This window comes from Amaranthus tricolor, chromosome 17 (genome assembly GCF_026212465.1).
Source record: "Amaranthus tricolor cultivar Red isolate AtriRed21 chromosome 17, ASM2621246v1, whole genome shotgun sequence".
Taxonomy (NCBI): domain Eukaryota; kingdom Viridiplantae; phylum Streptophyta; class Magnoliopsida; order Caryophyllales; family Amaranthaceae; genus Amaranthus; species Amaranthus tricolor.
Window position 1 is genome coordinate 12,916,888 of NC_080063.1, and position 16,776 is coordinate 12,933,663.

Here is a 16,776-nt window from a genome sequence, read left to right on the forward strand (position 1 = left end):
CCGACAACACAACCCGTGTATACTTCAGCGGCCCAAGCAAATTTTTTTTTCACATAATGTAATAAAGTACCTTCTATTGCATTAACTTCCTCTTTCTTGGTTTGATGCCTTTGCGTCGTGTATCCGCTTATAGAATACCTCATGTAGGGATTTAGGATACCTCAAGTAGACATTAAGGAGACCTTAGGTAGGGATTTAAGATATTTAAAGTAGACATTTAGGATACCTCAATTAGAGGTTTAAGATGCCTCAAGTAGGCAATAAGAATGCCTTAAGTTGGAGTTTAGGATATTTCAAGTAGGCATATAAGATATCTCAAGCAGGCATTTAGAATACCTCAAGTAGACATTTAGGATACCTATAGTAGTTATTAAGGATAACTCAAGTACAGGTTTATGATAACTCCAGTACGTATTTAGATATCTTAAGTAGGGGTTTAGGATACCTCAAGTAGTCAATAAGAATATCTCAAGAGTTCAGGATAACCCAAATAAGAATTAAGCATATGACAAATAGACATTTAGGATATATTAAGTAGGGGTTTACAATTATGTGTTTATTATTCAAAATGTTTGTTTACTATCTTTATATAGGAGACAATCTTGAAGATATCGAGAACAATGATATTGATGATGATACATTAAATAACTTTAAATGACAAGTAACTATAAGTGACCTAAATAATGTTGACGTTTTGGGATCACTACTTGAAATACTCTTATACATACTTGACATACTCTAAAATCCTATTTATAATATATTCTTAATCGCTACTTGACATACTAAGAACCACTACTTGAAATATCCTAACTCCTACTTGAGGTATATAAACACATACTAGATATATCCTAAAAGCCTACTTGAGAAATCCAAAATACCAACATTGCAAACGTACAACACAAGCATACAACAAATATACAAAAAAAATTATACTTGTGTTCCTCTTCAATTGCTAATCTAACAAAGCATAGCTTAGAATTCTTGATCTTTGCCTTAAGGTCTGCTTGTTTAATAATAAGAGCAACAAAGGAAGTCTCCTTCCTCTTCAATGGCTGTTGTGAAGTAATTAATCATGTTTTTTTTAATAATATAAACTATTTTTTTTTTTTGAAATACCAACAAAAGGGTTCATATTGAGGATATGTGCACTCCGCGGTATACATCCGATATTTGGTGACGGTTACATTATCACACTTTCAGCAGTTTCATTATCTTTGGTGACGGTTTGGTATATTTGGTGACGGTTACATTATCACACTTTCAGCAGTTTCATTATCTTTGGTGACGATTTGGTGACAGTTTTTTACTAATTCTACGGTTACCATCTTGTATTATATAAATATTGGTTGGAGTTAATGAAAGGACAACACAAATTATCCCCGTATCGTAGTTTTCTCATGGTATCGGAGCCACGCTAAACCCTCATTTTTTTTTTGACAAACATGATGGGTAATTCAAAAATTTCAGAATATCGTTTGAGTGGTAAGTTTGATTCCACCTCTTGGATCATTGACACCGGCGCTACACATCATGTTACAGGAGATATTTCTTGGTTGTTCGACACTGAGAGTTTTAATTGTCCTGTTGGATTGCCCAATGGTGACACTGTTAATGCTTCTTTAATTGGCTCTGTTCGCTTGTCGGATAAACTCACTCTCACAGGCGTTTTATTTGTTCCTAATTTGCGTTGCAATTTGCTTTCTATTTCACAGCTTAATGACAATCTTAATTGTACTGTTCAATTTACTCAACACATTTGTGTCATACAGGACCCAACGAAGGAGCTGATTGGGACGGGTACTAGGAGAGACGGATTATACTATTTTAGCAATACGGAATTGGTTCCTCAAGTGGGTGCGATTGAAGCTTCGTCCCTGGATTTATGGCATCGTCGTTTGGGTCATCCTTCCGAGAAAGTAGTAAAGTTGCTTCCTCAACTTCGTAATAATAGAGATGTTTTAGATAAGGGGTGTGAAGTATGTATGCGTGCTAAACACTCTAGAGTTCGTTTTCCTTTGAGTACTAATAGAGCTTCTAGAATTTTTGAAAAAGTGCGTTGTGATTTGTGGGGGCCGTATAGACATGTTTCCTCTTGTAAGGCTCGTTATTTTCTGACAATTGTTGATGATTATTCTAGAGCAGTTTGGATTTATTTACTTCTTGATAAAATGGAGGTCTTTAAAATGTTTATGATGTTTGCTGCAATGGCTGATCGTCAGTTTAATCAAAAAATTAAAATCGTGCAAAGTGATAATGGTAATGAATTTAATTGTTTGTTTGAGTTTTTCAATGCAACTGGAATAATTTTTCAACATTCTTGTGTGGGTACACCTCAACAAAATGGGAGAGTGGAACGTAAACACAAACATATTTTATCTGTTGCCCGAGCTTTGAGATTTCAGGCCAAATTACCTATTTACTTTTGGGGAAAGTGTGTCCTTGCCGCTGCTCATTTGATTAATCGCACACCAACTCCACTTTTACACAACAAAACGCCATTTGAAATCCTCTTTAACAAACCCCCCTCCTTTGATGCCATTCGTACTTTTGGGTGTTTGTGTTTTGCGCATAATCAGCAAACTCATGGCGATAAATTTGCTAGCCGTAGTAGAAAGTGTGTATTTGTGGGTTATCCTTACGGTATGAAAGGTTGGAGAGTGTATGATCTTGATTCAAAGGTGTTTTTTGTTTCCCGAGATGTGAAGTTTGTTGAGGATGTGTTCCCTTTTGGATCCCCGGAAGATGTCCATATTCCTTCTAATACTTTTGATGGACTTATTCCTGTTCATGATGATTTTTTGGAGTTTGAGACTTTAGAAAATTTAGATGCGGACAATCTGCAGCCAGCTATTTCTCCTTTGCAGCAGCCACATTCGCAGCAGCCAGCTCCATACGCTACAGATTCCTCGAGCGTAGGTAATGGACTACTGCAAGAGCGCGCGTCTTCCTCTCCTTCAGCTGCTGATCAGCAGCCACAGCAGCCAGACAACACTGCTTCATTGTCCCCTGAGCCTACCACTGACTTTTCTTCTCCGGAGCCTTTGGGTTGTGGTTTTCGGGATAAGTATCCCTCGGTTTTGCTCCGTGATTTTGTTGATCCTTCTGGGAAACCATTTGTTACTCATTCCGTCATTGCTCATAATCCGTCTCTTTCAAACTCTCGGTCTAATCATGCTTCTTCAGGTAATCCTTATCCTCTGGCACATTACATACATTGTCATAAGTATTCTGTAAATTATAGGAAGTTTATTGCAGCCCTTGTGATTGACAAGGAACCAAAATCTTTTAAAGAGGCTATGAAATCCTTGGATTGGCAAAAATCTATGCAGAATGAAATACAGGCTTTAGAGGACAATGGAACTTGGACTTTGGAACATCTACCCGCGGGTAAGCGTGCGCTTGGTAGCCAGTGGGTCTACAAAACCAAGTTCAAGTCTAATGGCGAAGTTGAACGTTTGAAGTCTCGTTTGGTTGTTTTGGGCAATCATCAGCAGGTCGGAGTTGACTATCACGAGACTTTTGCTCCCGTTGCTAAGATGACTACAGTTCGCGCTTTCCTTGCTATTGCGGCTTCTAAGAATTGGGAACTTCATCAAATGGATGTTCACAATGCTTTTCTTCATGGTGATCTTGACGAGGAGATTTACATGAAACTCCCTCCTGGTTTTGAGAGTTCTGATCCGTCCTTGGTGTGTCGTCTTCGCAAGTCTTTGTATGGTTTGAAACAAGCCCCTCGTTGTTGGTTTGCTAAGTTGGTCTCTGCTTTGAAAGGGTATGGTTTCTTACAATCTTACTCTGATTACTCTCTTTTCACTTATACTAAAGGCACAGTTCAAATAAATGTCTTAGTATATGTTGATGATCTCATTATTTCTGGTAATAATTCCGCTGCCACTGGTGTTTTCAAAGCATATCTTAGTGACTGTTTTAAAATGAAAGATCTGGGTTGTTTGAAATATTTTCTGGGTATTGAAGTTGCTTGAAGTTCACAGGGTTTGTTTCTTTGTCAACGTAAGTATACGTTGGATATTATTTCTGAGGCCGGTTTACTTGGGGCGAAACCTTGTGGCTTTCCTATGGAACAAAACCACAGACTTGGTCTAGCTATAGGAGATCGCCTTTCCGATCCTGCGCCTTACAGACGGCTTGTGGGTCGTCTGATTTATCTTACAGTAACTCGCCCAGATTTAGCATACTCGGTGCATATTTTGTCTCAGTTTATGCAGGAGCCTCACATTGATCATTGGGAGGCTGTCATGCGTGTAGTTCGGTATTTGAAAGGTACTCCTGGACAAGGTATTTTGTTGAGTGCAGACAGTGAGCTTTCTTTACAGGGGTGGTGTGACTCTGACTGGGCGGCTTGCCCTCTCACTCGTCGGTCTTTGACAGGTTGGTTTGTGTTTCTTGGGCATTCTCCAATTTCTTGGAAGACCAAGAAACAACATACGGTTTCTAGATCATCTGCTGAAGCAGAGTACAGGGCTATGACCGCCATTACTTGTGAGTTGAAATGGTTGAAAGGTTTGTTGTTGAGCTTGGGAGTTCATCATCCCAGAGCTATTCCCCTTTTTTGTGACAGTGAGTCTGCTTTGCATATTGCCAAAAACCCGGTTTTCCATGAGCGTACGAAGCACATTGAGGTTGATTGTCATTTTGTGCGGGACGCTATTTCCGAGGGTTTGATTACAACATCTCATGTTTCTACTTCTTCTCAATTGGCGGACATTTTCACTAAGGCTCTCGAAAAGTTCCAATTTGAGTTACTTATGTCCAAGTTGGGCATTTTTGAACCCCATGCTCCAACTTGAGGGGGGGTATTGAGGATATGTGCACTCCGCGGTATACATCAGATATTTGGTGACGGTTACATTATCACACTTTCAGCAGTTTCATTATCTTTGGTGACGGTTTGGTATATTTGGTGACGGTTACATTATCACACTTTCAGCAGTTTCATTATCTTTGGTGACGGTTTGGTGACGGTTTTTTACTAATTCTACGGTTACCATCTTGTATTATATAAATATTGGTTGGAGTTAATGAAAGGACAACACAAATTATTCCCGTATCATAGTTTTCTCAGTTCATCATCACATATTAAACTCTCATTTTAGTTTAAAGAATCCATAACTAAGTACAATACACAATACAAATCAAGAATTAAATAAAAAATAAATCCTAATATGAAAAATTCAACAAAAAAATGACAAAAAATAAGCAATAAAATTTTTAAAGAGAAAAGCAAGAAAACATGAATTTAAAGAGTTATATATATATATATATATATATATATATATATATATATATATATATATATATATATAGATATATATATATATATATATATATATATATATATATATATATATATATATATATATATATATTACATGTGATTATGAAGGAGTAATATTACATAAATCAATGAGAAAATTGAGATTATGTGTGCGAAAATCTTGGAAAATGAGAGAATTAAAGATATTTTGCAATGAAGATGAATGAAAAAAGCTACTAGAGAAGGTGAGAGTTAATTGCACAATTGTTTGTTTTTCATTTCTTTTTTTTTTCTTCCAATATTTTAAATTTTAATCTTTGTTAAATGGGCCGACTCATTAATAACAGTTTCTTTGAGAGACCGCCTTAAATAAAAATTTGTGTAATTTTTCACTAACTCTTTATTAAGACCGTTTTACGGTGATACAACCTATATTGAAATGACTTAAATTATAGTAATTGTTTAAACAAAAGTAATAACTAAGAAAAAAATTTTAAAATAGTTTTAGAAAATTAATATAATTAGTTAACAATTTTTTAAAAATAAATTACGGGTTTTTTTAAGACCGCCTCGTAATAAGAGGGTCTTACAAGTATTTTTGTTTTTATTTTTATTTATCTATTTAGTTATTTATTTTTTTTTGGCTTAAAAAAAGGGTCAAACCCCTTTGGCAAGTTTCGTATCCATTTGACCATTTCTCAAGTTAAATAACACATTTTGTTGTTAGGTTGGGCTTGGCTTCCCACTTTTTGTACTCTCTAGCTTTCCTCCCCTTTTTCTCCGACTACTCTTTCTTGCAGAGCGCCAAAAACCCACCGCCACTTCTATCAATTCTCTCCTTTTCTACAAGCTTCTTCAATGGCGGATTCTCAATCCGGTATCGATGGCGTCCAAACACTACGAGGTCTGCGATTTTCTGTCTCTTTGTCCTCTTACTTCTTTGATTAAGTTATGTCAAGGCTTCACCCATTGTACCCGTATCTGAAGCTTATCGCTAGGGGTTGCGCCAATAATGAGTTCAATTTGACTTTTACATTTGTTAAATTTTGGGCTCAGATCGGGTGCTGAATCATCAATCATTCTAAATTTGTGATTTAATTCAGAATTGTTTCAAGTTTAAGAGACGTATATGAAATGTTTTGGAAATCCCACATTTAGGTTTTAAAAATTGTTTCATGTTTGTTTCATGATTTTAAACCATACTTTACTTGAAATACTTAACTGTAAAATTAGGATTGATTTATGAGACTACTGACTAGACCTTTGTTTATCTTATAGTCTTATTGTTATTGTATGTATGATAAAAACTCATACATTATTCTTATAAATTTGATTTGCAGTGAGTGTGAAATGGCAAAAAAAGGTATTTCCTGATATGGAAGTTGATACTAGTCAACCTCCTTATGTTTTTAAGTGTCAGCTGTATGATTTAACCGGAGTTCCACCTGAAAGGCAGAAAATTATCGTCAAAGGTGGTTTGTTGAAGGTAATTACAATGAATAGACTCTTAATTCTTTTCGTACTATATAATGGAAAGTCATTACATAATTAAATTACTTAGTTTTCATTATTGATGGCATGCCAAATTTAGCAAAAAGATGTATTGATGTTTTGTTAATATGCGAAGTTACCAAGTTTAAAATCCTATGAATGCTGAGCTGACTTGTTTTTACCTGATATCTTAGGATGATGCTGAATGGGCATCTGTTGGAGTAAAAGAGGTTGGTGATGGAGATAATTGCTTTTTTGTTGATGAAACTTTGCTTAATTGTTTCTGAATTTCGAGTTGTTCACAATTATGTTGTTAATTTTCAGGGGCAACGATTAATGATGATGGGAACTGCTGATGAGATGGTTAAGGCTCCTGAGAAAGAACCGGTTTTCGTAGAGGATCTACCCGAGGAGGAACAAGTGGTCGCTTTGGTATGGTTTCTGGAGTTAACTCCCTTTGAATTTTATAGAATATTTTGAAGCGTAATGTGCTTTTTTTTTTAATGGGATAACCGCTACGCGGATTTTAAATTCTCATTCACTTTGCCTGTTTTAGCTACTACCTACTCTTTGTGAATTGACATTCTATACTACTAAGATATTTCTTCATGCATGTATCAGTTTGCTTACTTGAAGTATGCTAATGTGATATTTTGTTTACTATTTTCTGTTGGTAATTTAAAAAAGACTTTTTATACTCAAATTCACCGAAATCCACCAAATTTGAATCCATACCCAACACACATTCTCAACACCCACATCAATTGGGTTAGATACGATACGGTTTGAAACCTACACACTTTACCCACCTTCCATCTCTAGTTTTGGCCGTTATGTGAAACCAACAATTGCAATCAAAATCGCTTCTTTTCACTATGATGGTGATGTTTTGTGATGTTTGCAGGGCCATTCTGCCGGTCTTTTTAATTTAGGAAATACATGCTACATGAACTCTACAGTTCAGTGCTTGCACTCAGTTCCTGAGCTGAACTCAGCGCTATTGGAGTGGGTTTTTCCTTCTCTTATGACATTTGGCAATGGCTTTTATCAGAACCTTTTAATCTGAAGCATCATTGTATCCAATTATTTTTTTCCATCACTTATACCTTTGCCTTTATTTATTTTACAGGTATTCGCAGTCTGGCCGGAACAATGAGTTAGATCAGACATCTCATCTCTTGACTGTCGCAACGAGAGATTTATTCAGTGAGCTGGATAAAGATGTCAAACCGGTGGCTCCTACGCAATTCTGGATGGTGTGTGCACATTTAATAGTATTAGAACAATCAACTCATGATGTTTTTCTATTACTTTCTGGTCTCACATACTATAGAATAGGCTAATCTGGATCATAACTTAATACCGAGAGTCATCAATTACTTTGGTCTTCTCTTTACTAGCTATGCATGTCAATATGCTGCTGTCATATCAAGCGTTTTTTAATCAAAGTTCTATTTTGATCTTTATCTAATTGAAAACTATGATGTGTTTTATTTGTTTTTTGTGCCCGACTGGCAGCCAATTGCTTATTGTTTGTTATATATTTTACAATGGCTGAAAAAAGTATGGTTTGGAGTATCATGATTCTCTATCGAGCCACCGTCAGCACTACACCAATATGAACTAACGTTGTTGTGTCGTATTCATGCGATTGTGAAATAGCTGTACTGATTTATATCTAATGCTTGCAGGTATTGCGTAAAAAGTTTCCTCAGTTTGGCCAGCTGCATAATGGTGCTTTTATGCAACAGGTTTATTTTTTGTCCATCTTTTCCAATCCCACTACTGCTTTAAAATGCGTCAAGTAACGTGCCTTAATCAATAAAAATTTTAGGATGCGGAGGAATGCTGGACTCAACTCTTGTACACCCTCTCCCAATCTCTTAGATCTCCTAGTACAAGGTAGGTTGTTTTTCTACTTGAAAAGCAGTTGTCGTATACATTGTGTTATATTTGTCTTTTTTGGGCAATGTCTTGATATATGTGTACTGTTTTCTGTTTTTGTTGGACTTTTGTGTGTAGTACTTTATTGCTTGTGTAATAATGCCTATGTATTCACTCTAGTGTTTTCTGTTAAATCAGGGCATCTAGTGTTAGTCATTAGCAGTGCTTGGTGTAATACTGAAATAAATAATATACCTGATTTTTACCTGTCTAATTCATGTACAATGTGCCCGTTTTTTATTATATGATTCATACATTCATTACCTTTATGAATTTCCTTATAATTCATCTGACTTTTCTCTACAATTACCTTTCTTATGATTTCTTACTTTAATCTTCTTATGAGCATTGTGTTTGTCATGCTTATGCTCTTAATTTCATCTGTAGTGAGAGCATCAGTACTGTGAAGCGCCTGTTTGGTATTCAGCTAGCTAGCAGGTAAAATCTTTGATATTTTTTGTCTATATGCTCTTCTTATTAATTATGATATTGTGTGATGTAGAACTTCCATGCCCTACAAAAGGTCACCAATTACATGAGATTGTGAGAAATAATGCTAATACTTGCACTTTGTGTTTTCCTTTTTGTTATCCTCTTCATGATTTAGCTATTATTATATTTAGTGGAATTCATGACATTATCTTGAAAATTGAATGGATAACCTCCAATTGAGCTAGTGGGGGTGTTTGATTTATTGCTTTTTGCTTAACTTTTTGGTTGGCTTTTGGCTTTTGGTTTGTTGGTTGGTCAAATAGCCAAAAAAAAGTGTTTGGTAAATGGCTTTTAAGCCAAAATAAAAAATCTACTCCAATTAGCTTTTTGTTAGCTTTTGGCTTATTAACCTACTTTTTCTCTAATTAACAGCCAACAACCAATACCTAAATTTACCAAACATATCCATAAACAACTAGCTTTTTCAGCTAGCTTAGCGAACAAAAACAACCAACATTTTCAGTTGGTTAAACAAACCAACTAAAAAGCTAACAACCAACAACCACTTGCCAAACACCCAGTATTCTGAGGATGGCTTGTGTGAAGGTGATGACTAAAATATGCAACTATACATATTCTGTATGTGAGTTATGCGCTTCATTGGGTAGAACAATTTCTGCTATTGCCTTCGTCAGTTGGGCCTCATTTGTGTGTTACAAGACCTGAAAGTTATGATAGTCAAACTTGGATGGGTTGTGATGGGAGAGCTTCTATTTTGATAATATGATGATTTGGTTTCTTCTATGGAAAATTTGACTTAGGTAGTTTATGGCTCTATTTGAAATTTTGGATGTTTAATGACATTTATATATTGTATGTGAATATTTTTTTATGGTGCTTGGTCAGTATTTCCAACTACTAAAAGTTTATATTTAGTAATTTTTTTTTCAGTTCAATATAGCACACTACTTTTACTCTCACATTTAACTATTTCATGCAGCCCAATTCAATCTAGTTTAGTTCACTTGTTTGTAAGCTTAGAGGCAGGCCCTAACTCAATATTTATTTCTTGATGACTTTGTAGGGTGTACTGTCAAGAAAGTGGCGAAGAAAGTATTGAGATGGAATCTACCTTTGCTCTAAAATGTCACATATCCCATGAAGTGAACCATTTGCACGAGGGGCTAAAGCATGTAAGCTTAAACATGTCTTGCGACATCATTCATATTCAAATTCTCTATAGCCCCTTTTATACCTTGTTGATCGATTACATTTTGTCTTCTACCTATTGTCTTTAGTGATGGTATCAATCTTTCTAGTAGTTCATGGTGGTTGAGTATTATTTGTATCATATATCTATTTTGTTTGGATGTGATTGGCTAAATAATGGTTAGGTGTTGCGTGTGAAAATGTGAATATGAAATAATTTGAATTCATTATTAATAATGTTCCGTATAATCATGTGACCGCTAGTAGAGTTGTACAATGTAAAGAAAAATAAATGCACATTATTTTAGTGATTTGGAATTATACCATTGAGGAAGACTATTACTAGCCATTATCTAGCGTAGGAAATCAGAATTTTATACTAATTTTATGAGATATAAAGTTATGTAATAAAAGAGCAAGTTGTGCTTATTAGTTTGTAGAATTGTTAGGTGTTGAGTCAAGTAATATAATATCCTCCTTGCATGGACAAATCATAAACTAAGGTGATATAATTAGTTCTTTTTATGTACTAGGATAGGACAGATAGGAGTAGTCAAAGACTCAAAGGTAATAGGGGATTATATTGTCCAATAGTTAGGTAGAGGCATTAAGAGAAGGAATACAATGTTTATTAACCAATGTAAGCTAGGACGAAGTCTTTTAGCTTCTAATATTAGTAGATTAAGTCATGTGATTTCAAACACGATTTCCACGGAGCAATGTGCTTTTATTGAGGATTGTAATATTCTTGACACTGTCTTAATTGTTGCACAGACAGTACAAAACATCAAACAATAGGAGAGTAAGGGGTGGTTTTCAAGCTTGATTTTGAGAAGGCCATCATGATTTTCTCGGATCAAGTTATAGAAAAGAAGATTTTGGGAGACGATGGAGAAAATGGATCAAAGGTTGCCTAAATTCAATGGTTCTTCTAGAGAACGATTTGAATCCCTAGAGTGGCCAAGTGATGCATTATCTTTAATTCTTTTTGGCTTAGTAGCTGATGATTTGGGAAGACTACTTACAAGAGGAGTTGAGAGAGGAGTGATAGAAGGGTTAAGAGTGGGTAAAGAAAACGTTAGGATTAGTCACCTCCAATATGCCGATAATGCTATCTTTTTTTACCAAGAGATAGGAGAAAATTCATGAACACTCTCTCATCATTATTGTTTGTGAGAAGATTTCAGCCTTGAAAATTAACTTTTTTGAAATCTAGCCAAGCTGAAATTAATATGAAGACGGGGAATCAGGGCTTTTGGCCTTCTCGGCCGATTGTGAAGTGGTGAATTTTCCCATTGAATATTTGGGATTGCCCCTAAGAGCTAATTGTAGAAATAAGGATTTTTGGGTTTCAGTCATTAAAAGATTTCGAAGAGGCTTGGTGGATAGAAGAAATCATCGTTTTCCCTGGGAGGTAGAATCACTATTGTTAAATCTTGCTTAAGGAATATTTCCATGTACTTTCGTTCCCTTTTTAGGGCCCCAAAATCTATTATATCAATTCTCCCCTAAATATGATGATTCTATTTATGATTTCTATTCTTATATGGAGGGTGATAACAAAATTGCGTGGTCTTTTTTCTTTAAGCACCATCCTTTACAAAGAGACCCATAATCGGTTATTGAAATGTTATCCATTCTTCAAAATTTTGCACCTTTTGAGATTCAGACTCCTAGTCCTGACATTTTAAAGGCTTATGCTTCTTTTTTAGTCATGCCTAGTATCATTTCCATCGACTATTAATCAGGTAAGTTAAATTGGAAATCTAAATTTCCTTGTAAGATAAGAGCTTTTGTGTGGTTGATGGTTTTAGGGAAAACCATTACTTTGGAGTGTCTCCAAATTAGAAGGCATGATAAAGATTTGAGCCCACATCGATGTGTTATGTGCTTCGTAGATGATGAGGATAATGATAATCTCTTTTTCTATTTTAGCTTCATAAGAGAACTATAAGGCAAACTTTTTCGGATAAGTGGATATCTTTGGGTTGTTCCTAGGAGGATTGAAGATTTTCTATTTTTTTAATTTGTGGGGTTTTAGAAATAAGAGGCAAACCAAAATTTTGTGGAGATGTTGCTGCTATATAATTCTTTGGTTTGTTTGGTTGGAGAGGAATAGCCGAATTTTTAATGATCGGCATTACTGTTGGATATCATTTGGGAGAGAGCTATGTTCTTAGTGTCTCTATGGGGAAAAGCAAATGATCTTTTTGAGCATGCTACTCTAAATAATCTTTGTAGGAGTAATTGGAGGATTGAAATCTATATTATCAATTGATCTCTTTTGGTATTTCTTATCCCTCGTACTTTTGACAGTTCCCATTAATAAAATTTTGGAAAAGTTAATTTGAAATAGAATAATACAATCTTTTGTTGATTTTCCTACAATAATATGAACTTTTGATTAATCAATGAATAATCCCAATTTTAGGGTCACTTGCGCAAGAACATTGTTGGCCAAATGGTGATCGATTTTTGCAGGTTGATTGCTAAAAAAAAAAAAGAAATAAAGTCAAAAATATTAAAAATTAGTTAAAATTCAAAAATAAACTTGATTTTTCTTTTTAATTTTTTAGCTTTTTATAATTTAATTTTGTGCTTACTTTTTTATTTTTTATGCAAAATGATTTGTTGTATAAAGATGTTATCTTGGTGCATTCTTAGCAAGCACCTCTTATAGTTGAGATTGTTCATGTTTATTCAAAAGTTGGGATTATTATAGGGAAATCAGTAAAAGGTTAGATTATTCTGGTTAATTTTCCTAAAATTTTCTATATCAAAAAAATATATTTTATCAAATAGAAGAATATATGTAGTAGATTATTGAAATTAATGTTCTTAGGTATAGATTAGTATTAGATAAGACAAAATAAATATAAATTTAGTTGCCAAATGCCAACAATCCCTTAAGTTGATTTGTTGTGGATCATATGTTGGATTGACGCTTTGATGTTGTTGCACGAAACAAGAAAATTGTTTTGGATCATATGTTGTAAGTTGTTATTTTACATGACAATTCCTGATGCATCCAAAAGAGGGTAACTTTTAGAAAAATAAATTGTACGGGTATCCAAGTACCCTCTCTCTGTCTTTGTAAGACTAAAGTCGGCTGCTTCATCTTGCCATAAGTAGTTCACTGTTAACGAAGAATATCTTTAATCATTGCTGGTCTCCTAAGTGCTATGACTTTTCATCCATTTACAACTTGAATTGACAGATCTTCGCTCTTAAGCCGAGGGCCAAGTTCCCAACAAAATTTCTTTAATGAAAATCAAGCTGGGTTGCTTCTCTTAACTTAAAGTTAAAGCTGAGAAATAAACCACTTGAATCTTAGTTCCTTTATTTAGCTTAAATCTCAATTGTAAATTATCATTCTTGCAGGGTTTGAAATCTGAACTTGAGAAGAACTCACCTGCCTTGGGGCGCAGTGCAGTCTACTTAAAAGAGTCATCTATCAGTGGTTTACCAAGGTAAACGGTTTTCTTAGCTGTAGTAAATAATTGAAGTGCAATGAGAAAAATAGCCTGTGTCTTCACTTTAACAGAAAATCAATTTTCAATAGTAAATTAGAAAATCTTTTGAATTTTTATCTATATAATTTACTTATATTACTTAACATAACGTTAAATTTGGTATTTATCAACAAATCACATGTCAAATATTATTTTTATCATTTACTTTGTTTCATTGTTTACTCTTTAAAATATATTGAATATATTGTTATTCTCATGGAGTTACTTTTCTAACAGTGATCTTGTTTTGCTGTGTTTTTGTGTGAAGGTACTTAACCATTCAATTTGTCCGTTTTTTCTGGAAGAGGGAGTCAAATCAGAAGGCAAAAATATTGCGGGTACATCGTATATTTAATTTAAATACTTAGCGATTGTATATTCTACATTTGAGTTTGAAGCTTGAGATTTTTTTCCTAATTAGAACAGAACTTTTGTACTGATTCCGGCTTTATGATACCAGAAAGTTGATTATCCTTTAGAGTTGGATGTTTATGATTTGTGTTCGGATGAACTGAAGAGGCAGCTAGAGGTTCCTCGTCAGGTATCTGTGCCTAATTTTACTATAATATTTTTTATTTTTAGGTTTCACCACTTGCATAAACCTTTTGGAATTTCACCTATGTTTTTTGCTATCAGATTCTGAGGGATGAAGAAGGTAAAAAGTTGGGTCTCAAACCTAGAGAAAAAAGTTCTGGTTCTAAGGACAATGATGTCAAGATGGTTGATGCAGAGGTATTTTTCTATTTAGTGTTGAGTGGTTTTCCGGTGATTGCAAGTGAATATTTTTGCAATTTTGAAGGTTTTTGAATTGATGTGTTTCCTTTGACGTCCAATCTTTTAATAGGGTTCTCTAAATGGGAGTGGAGAATCATCTTCTGGAACCTCTCTAGAAGGTATGAGCTGTACACAATGAAATGTCTTGTCTTCCAAAGGCTTCTTTGATCTTTTATCTTGTGGTTTTTTCTTCTTTCAAGTTTCCTTTTCTTCGATGACACGTCCATCTTTTTATTGGTTTTTTTTTTTCTTGTTTCAATTTCCCTCTTCAATTTATTGTCTTATTTTTTCTAGATTTTCCATTTTCCATTTTTTTTTTCTAGATTTTCTTCTTAGTTTTTTTTTTTTTTTAAAATTCTCTTCGTCATTTTGTAACAATTTTGACAGAGAAGAATTAGATTTACTGCTATAAAATGTAGTTTTAGAATTAGATTTATTGCTATAAAATGTAGTTTTAGGTAACATGTCTTGTGCTATTTTGCACTATATTGGTAACTTAACGCATTGATAACAAATGTTTTACATCTTTGATGCAATTACATTTTGAATATCATATTATTTTAAGTATGCATTATATTTTAAAATTATTTTATAAGTTTTTGTGCCAAAAGTTACTCTTTGCCTACGAAAAGCTTGCACTTTTGCGCTTAAGCCTTAGACTCCATAACCCTTTTGCACCTTAAGGCACCTTGCGCCTTTTAAAGCTAAGGTCTCTTGTAAGAAAATTAAGGATGTCTAGGTCAATGTTGCACGAAACTAAATTCGATTCGATATGAGAGACGAAACGAGAAATGTTCATTTAGTGTTCCGTAAACTCAGGCAACGTAATTTTATCCAATAGAGCTAAGATAGGGCTATGATGTTGTCCAAAATATAACCATAACATTAATCATAAATTAAGTCTTATATATTACAAAAGTAGATTTTAGTATAACCCATATCAGTAAAAAAATGAAAGAAAAACAAGTTATCCATCTAGATGCGAATGAGAAACAAGTTAGACATGCTTAACGTATCATGTCTTTCATTGCAGCCACTCAATCTGAAAAAGAGATGCAGTTGACTGGAGTTTATGATTTAGTTGCTGTATTAACCCACAAGGGTAGAAGTGCCGATTCAGGGCACTATGTTGCCTGGGTGAAGCAAGATAATGGTTAGTGGCTCAATGACATAATATTTGGGCTATCGAATCCAAATTTCTAGATTTATCCTGTGCTTAGAAAATTTACCGCGTGCAGGAAAATGGATAGAGTTTGATGACGAAAACCCAATTCCCCAACGAGAAGAAGACATCGTAAAACTCTCTGGAGGAGGTAAACTCTCACCACCCTCTCCTGCATCTCTCGACTCTCAACCCTGTTTTCTTCAATATAGAACGTAAAACAAACTCCCCTATTGCCTGATAATTTCAGAGACTTTACAAGTTCTTTTTAGACCAAAGGAAATGAAGATGATGACGATCATCATCATATCCAGTAAATCTCGCTCATAGTAATCAGAATCTGAGACAGCCATATCCTTATCAAAAGAGATAAGGAGGTCGCTGCCAGTAAGACCTTCGGCTCGAACCCAAGGAAATGATATTATTTTATATGTAATGTTGATTGCCTAATGAAAGTGATGAACATTGTCCACTTACCAGCTTTCTTTGTTTTGTTTATTTTTCTTCAGGTGATTGGCATATGGCATACATTTGCATGTACAAGGCCAGAACTACTCCAATGTAATTCAAGTTTCATGGGCGTTATGTCTAATCATATGGGTTATACAAATTTTTTTTAGTGACTTGTATGCATCAAATTTCATACTCTAAACAAACATTTTTGGTCATTTTTCTAAATTATTGTTGACATATATTTTTCTAGGTCATTTCATCGCAAGTCAGCAACTTTTGTATGCTTACATCTATCACCTTCACATTTTTTTGTTTTGATCCATGTCGGATACTCGGTTTCATTATTGAATTTATTGAAATTTTAAACCTTTTGTGGTTATCGTTATTTAGTTATTGAAGCACTTTTCTGTAGTACAAAGTGCACGAGGTTTTTTTACAAATTTTTTGACTTAATAGAATCTTTGACAATGTCAGTGGTTTTAATTTTCATTTTAAATTTTAGCAAGGGACGAAGAAAAAAAAAA

The 16,776-nt window shown here is 34.4% G+C and overlaps 1 protein-coding gene across 1 annotated transcript; it reads left to right on the forward strand.

Annotated features, from left to right (window-relative positions):
- Positions 1 to 5,977: 5,977 nt before the first annotated feature.
- Positions 5,978 to 16,631, forward strand: LOC130804158 (ubiquitin carboxyl-terminal hydrolase 6-like). The gene is made up of 18 exons (XM_057668500.1): positions 5,978 to 6,179; positions 6,616 to 6,761; positions 6,961 to 6,996; positions 7,091 to 7,198; positions 7,671 to 7,771; positions 7,896 to 8,022; positions 8,458 to 8,517; positions 8,601 to 8,668; positions 9,098 to 9,148; positions 10,227 to 10,335; positions 13,733 to 13,821; positions 14,132 to 14,201; positions 14,324 to 14,404; positions 14,500 to 14,595; positions 14,708 to 14,756; positions 15,671 to 15,790; positions 15,876 to 15,950; positions 16,309 to 16,631. Exons 1-18 carry the CDS (start codon positions 6,134 to 6,136, stop codon positions 16,362 to 16,364), a joined length of 1,488 nt encoding a protein of 495 aa, XP_057524483.1. The 5' UTR covers positions 5,978 to 6,133; the 3' UTR covers positions 16,365 to 16,631.
- Positions 16,632 to 16,776: the final 145 nt, after the last annotated feature.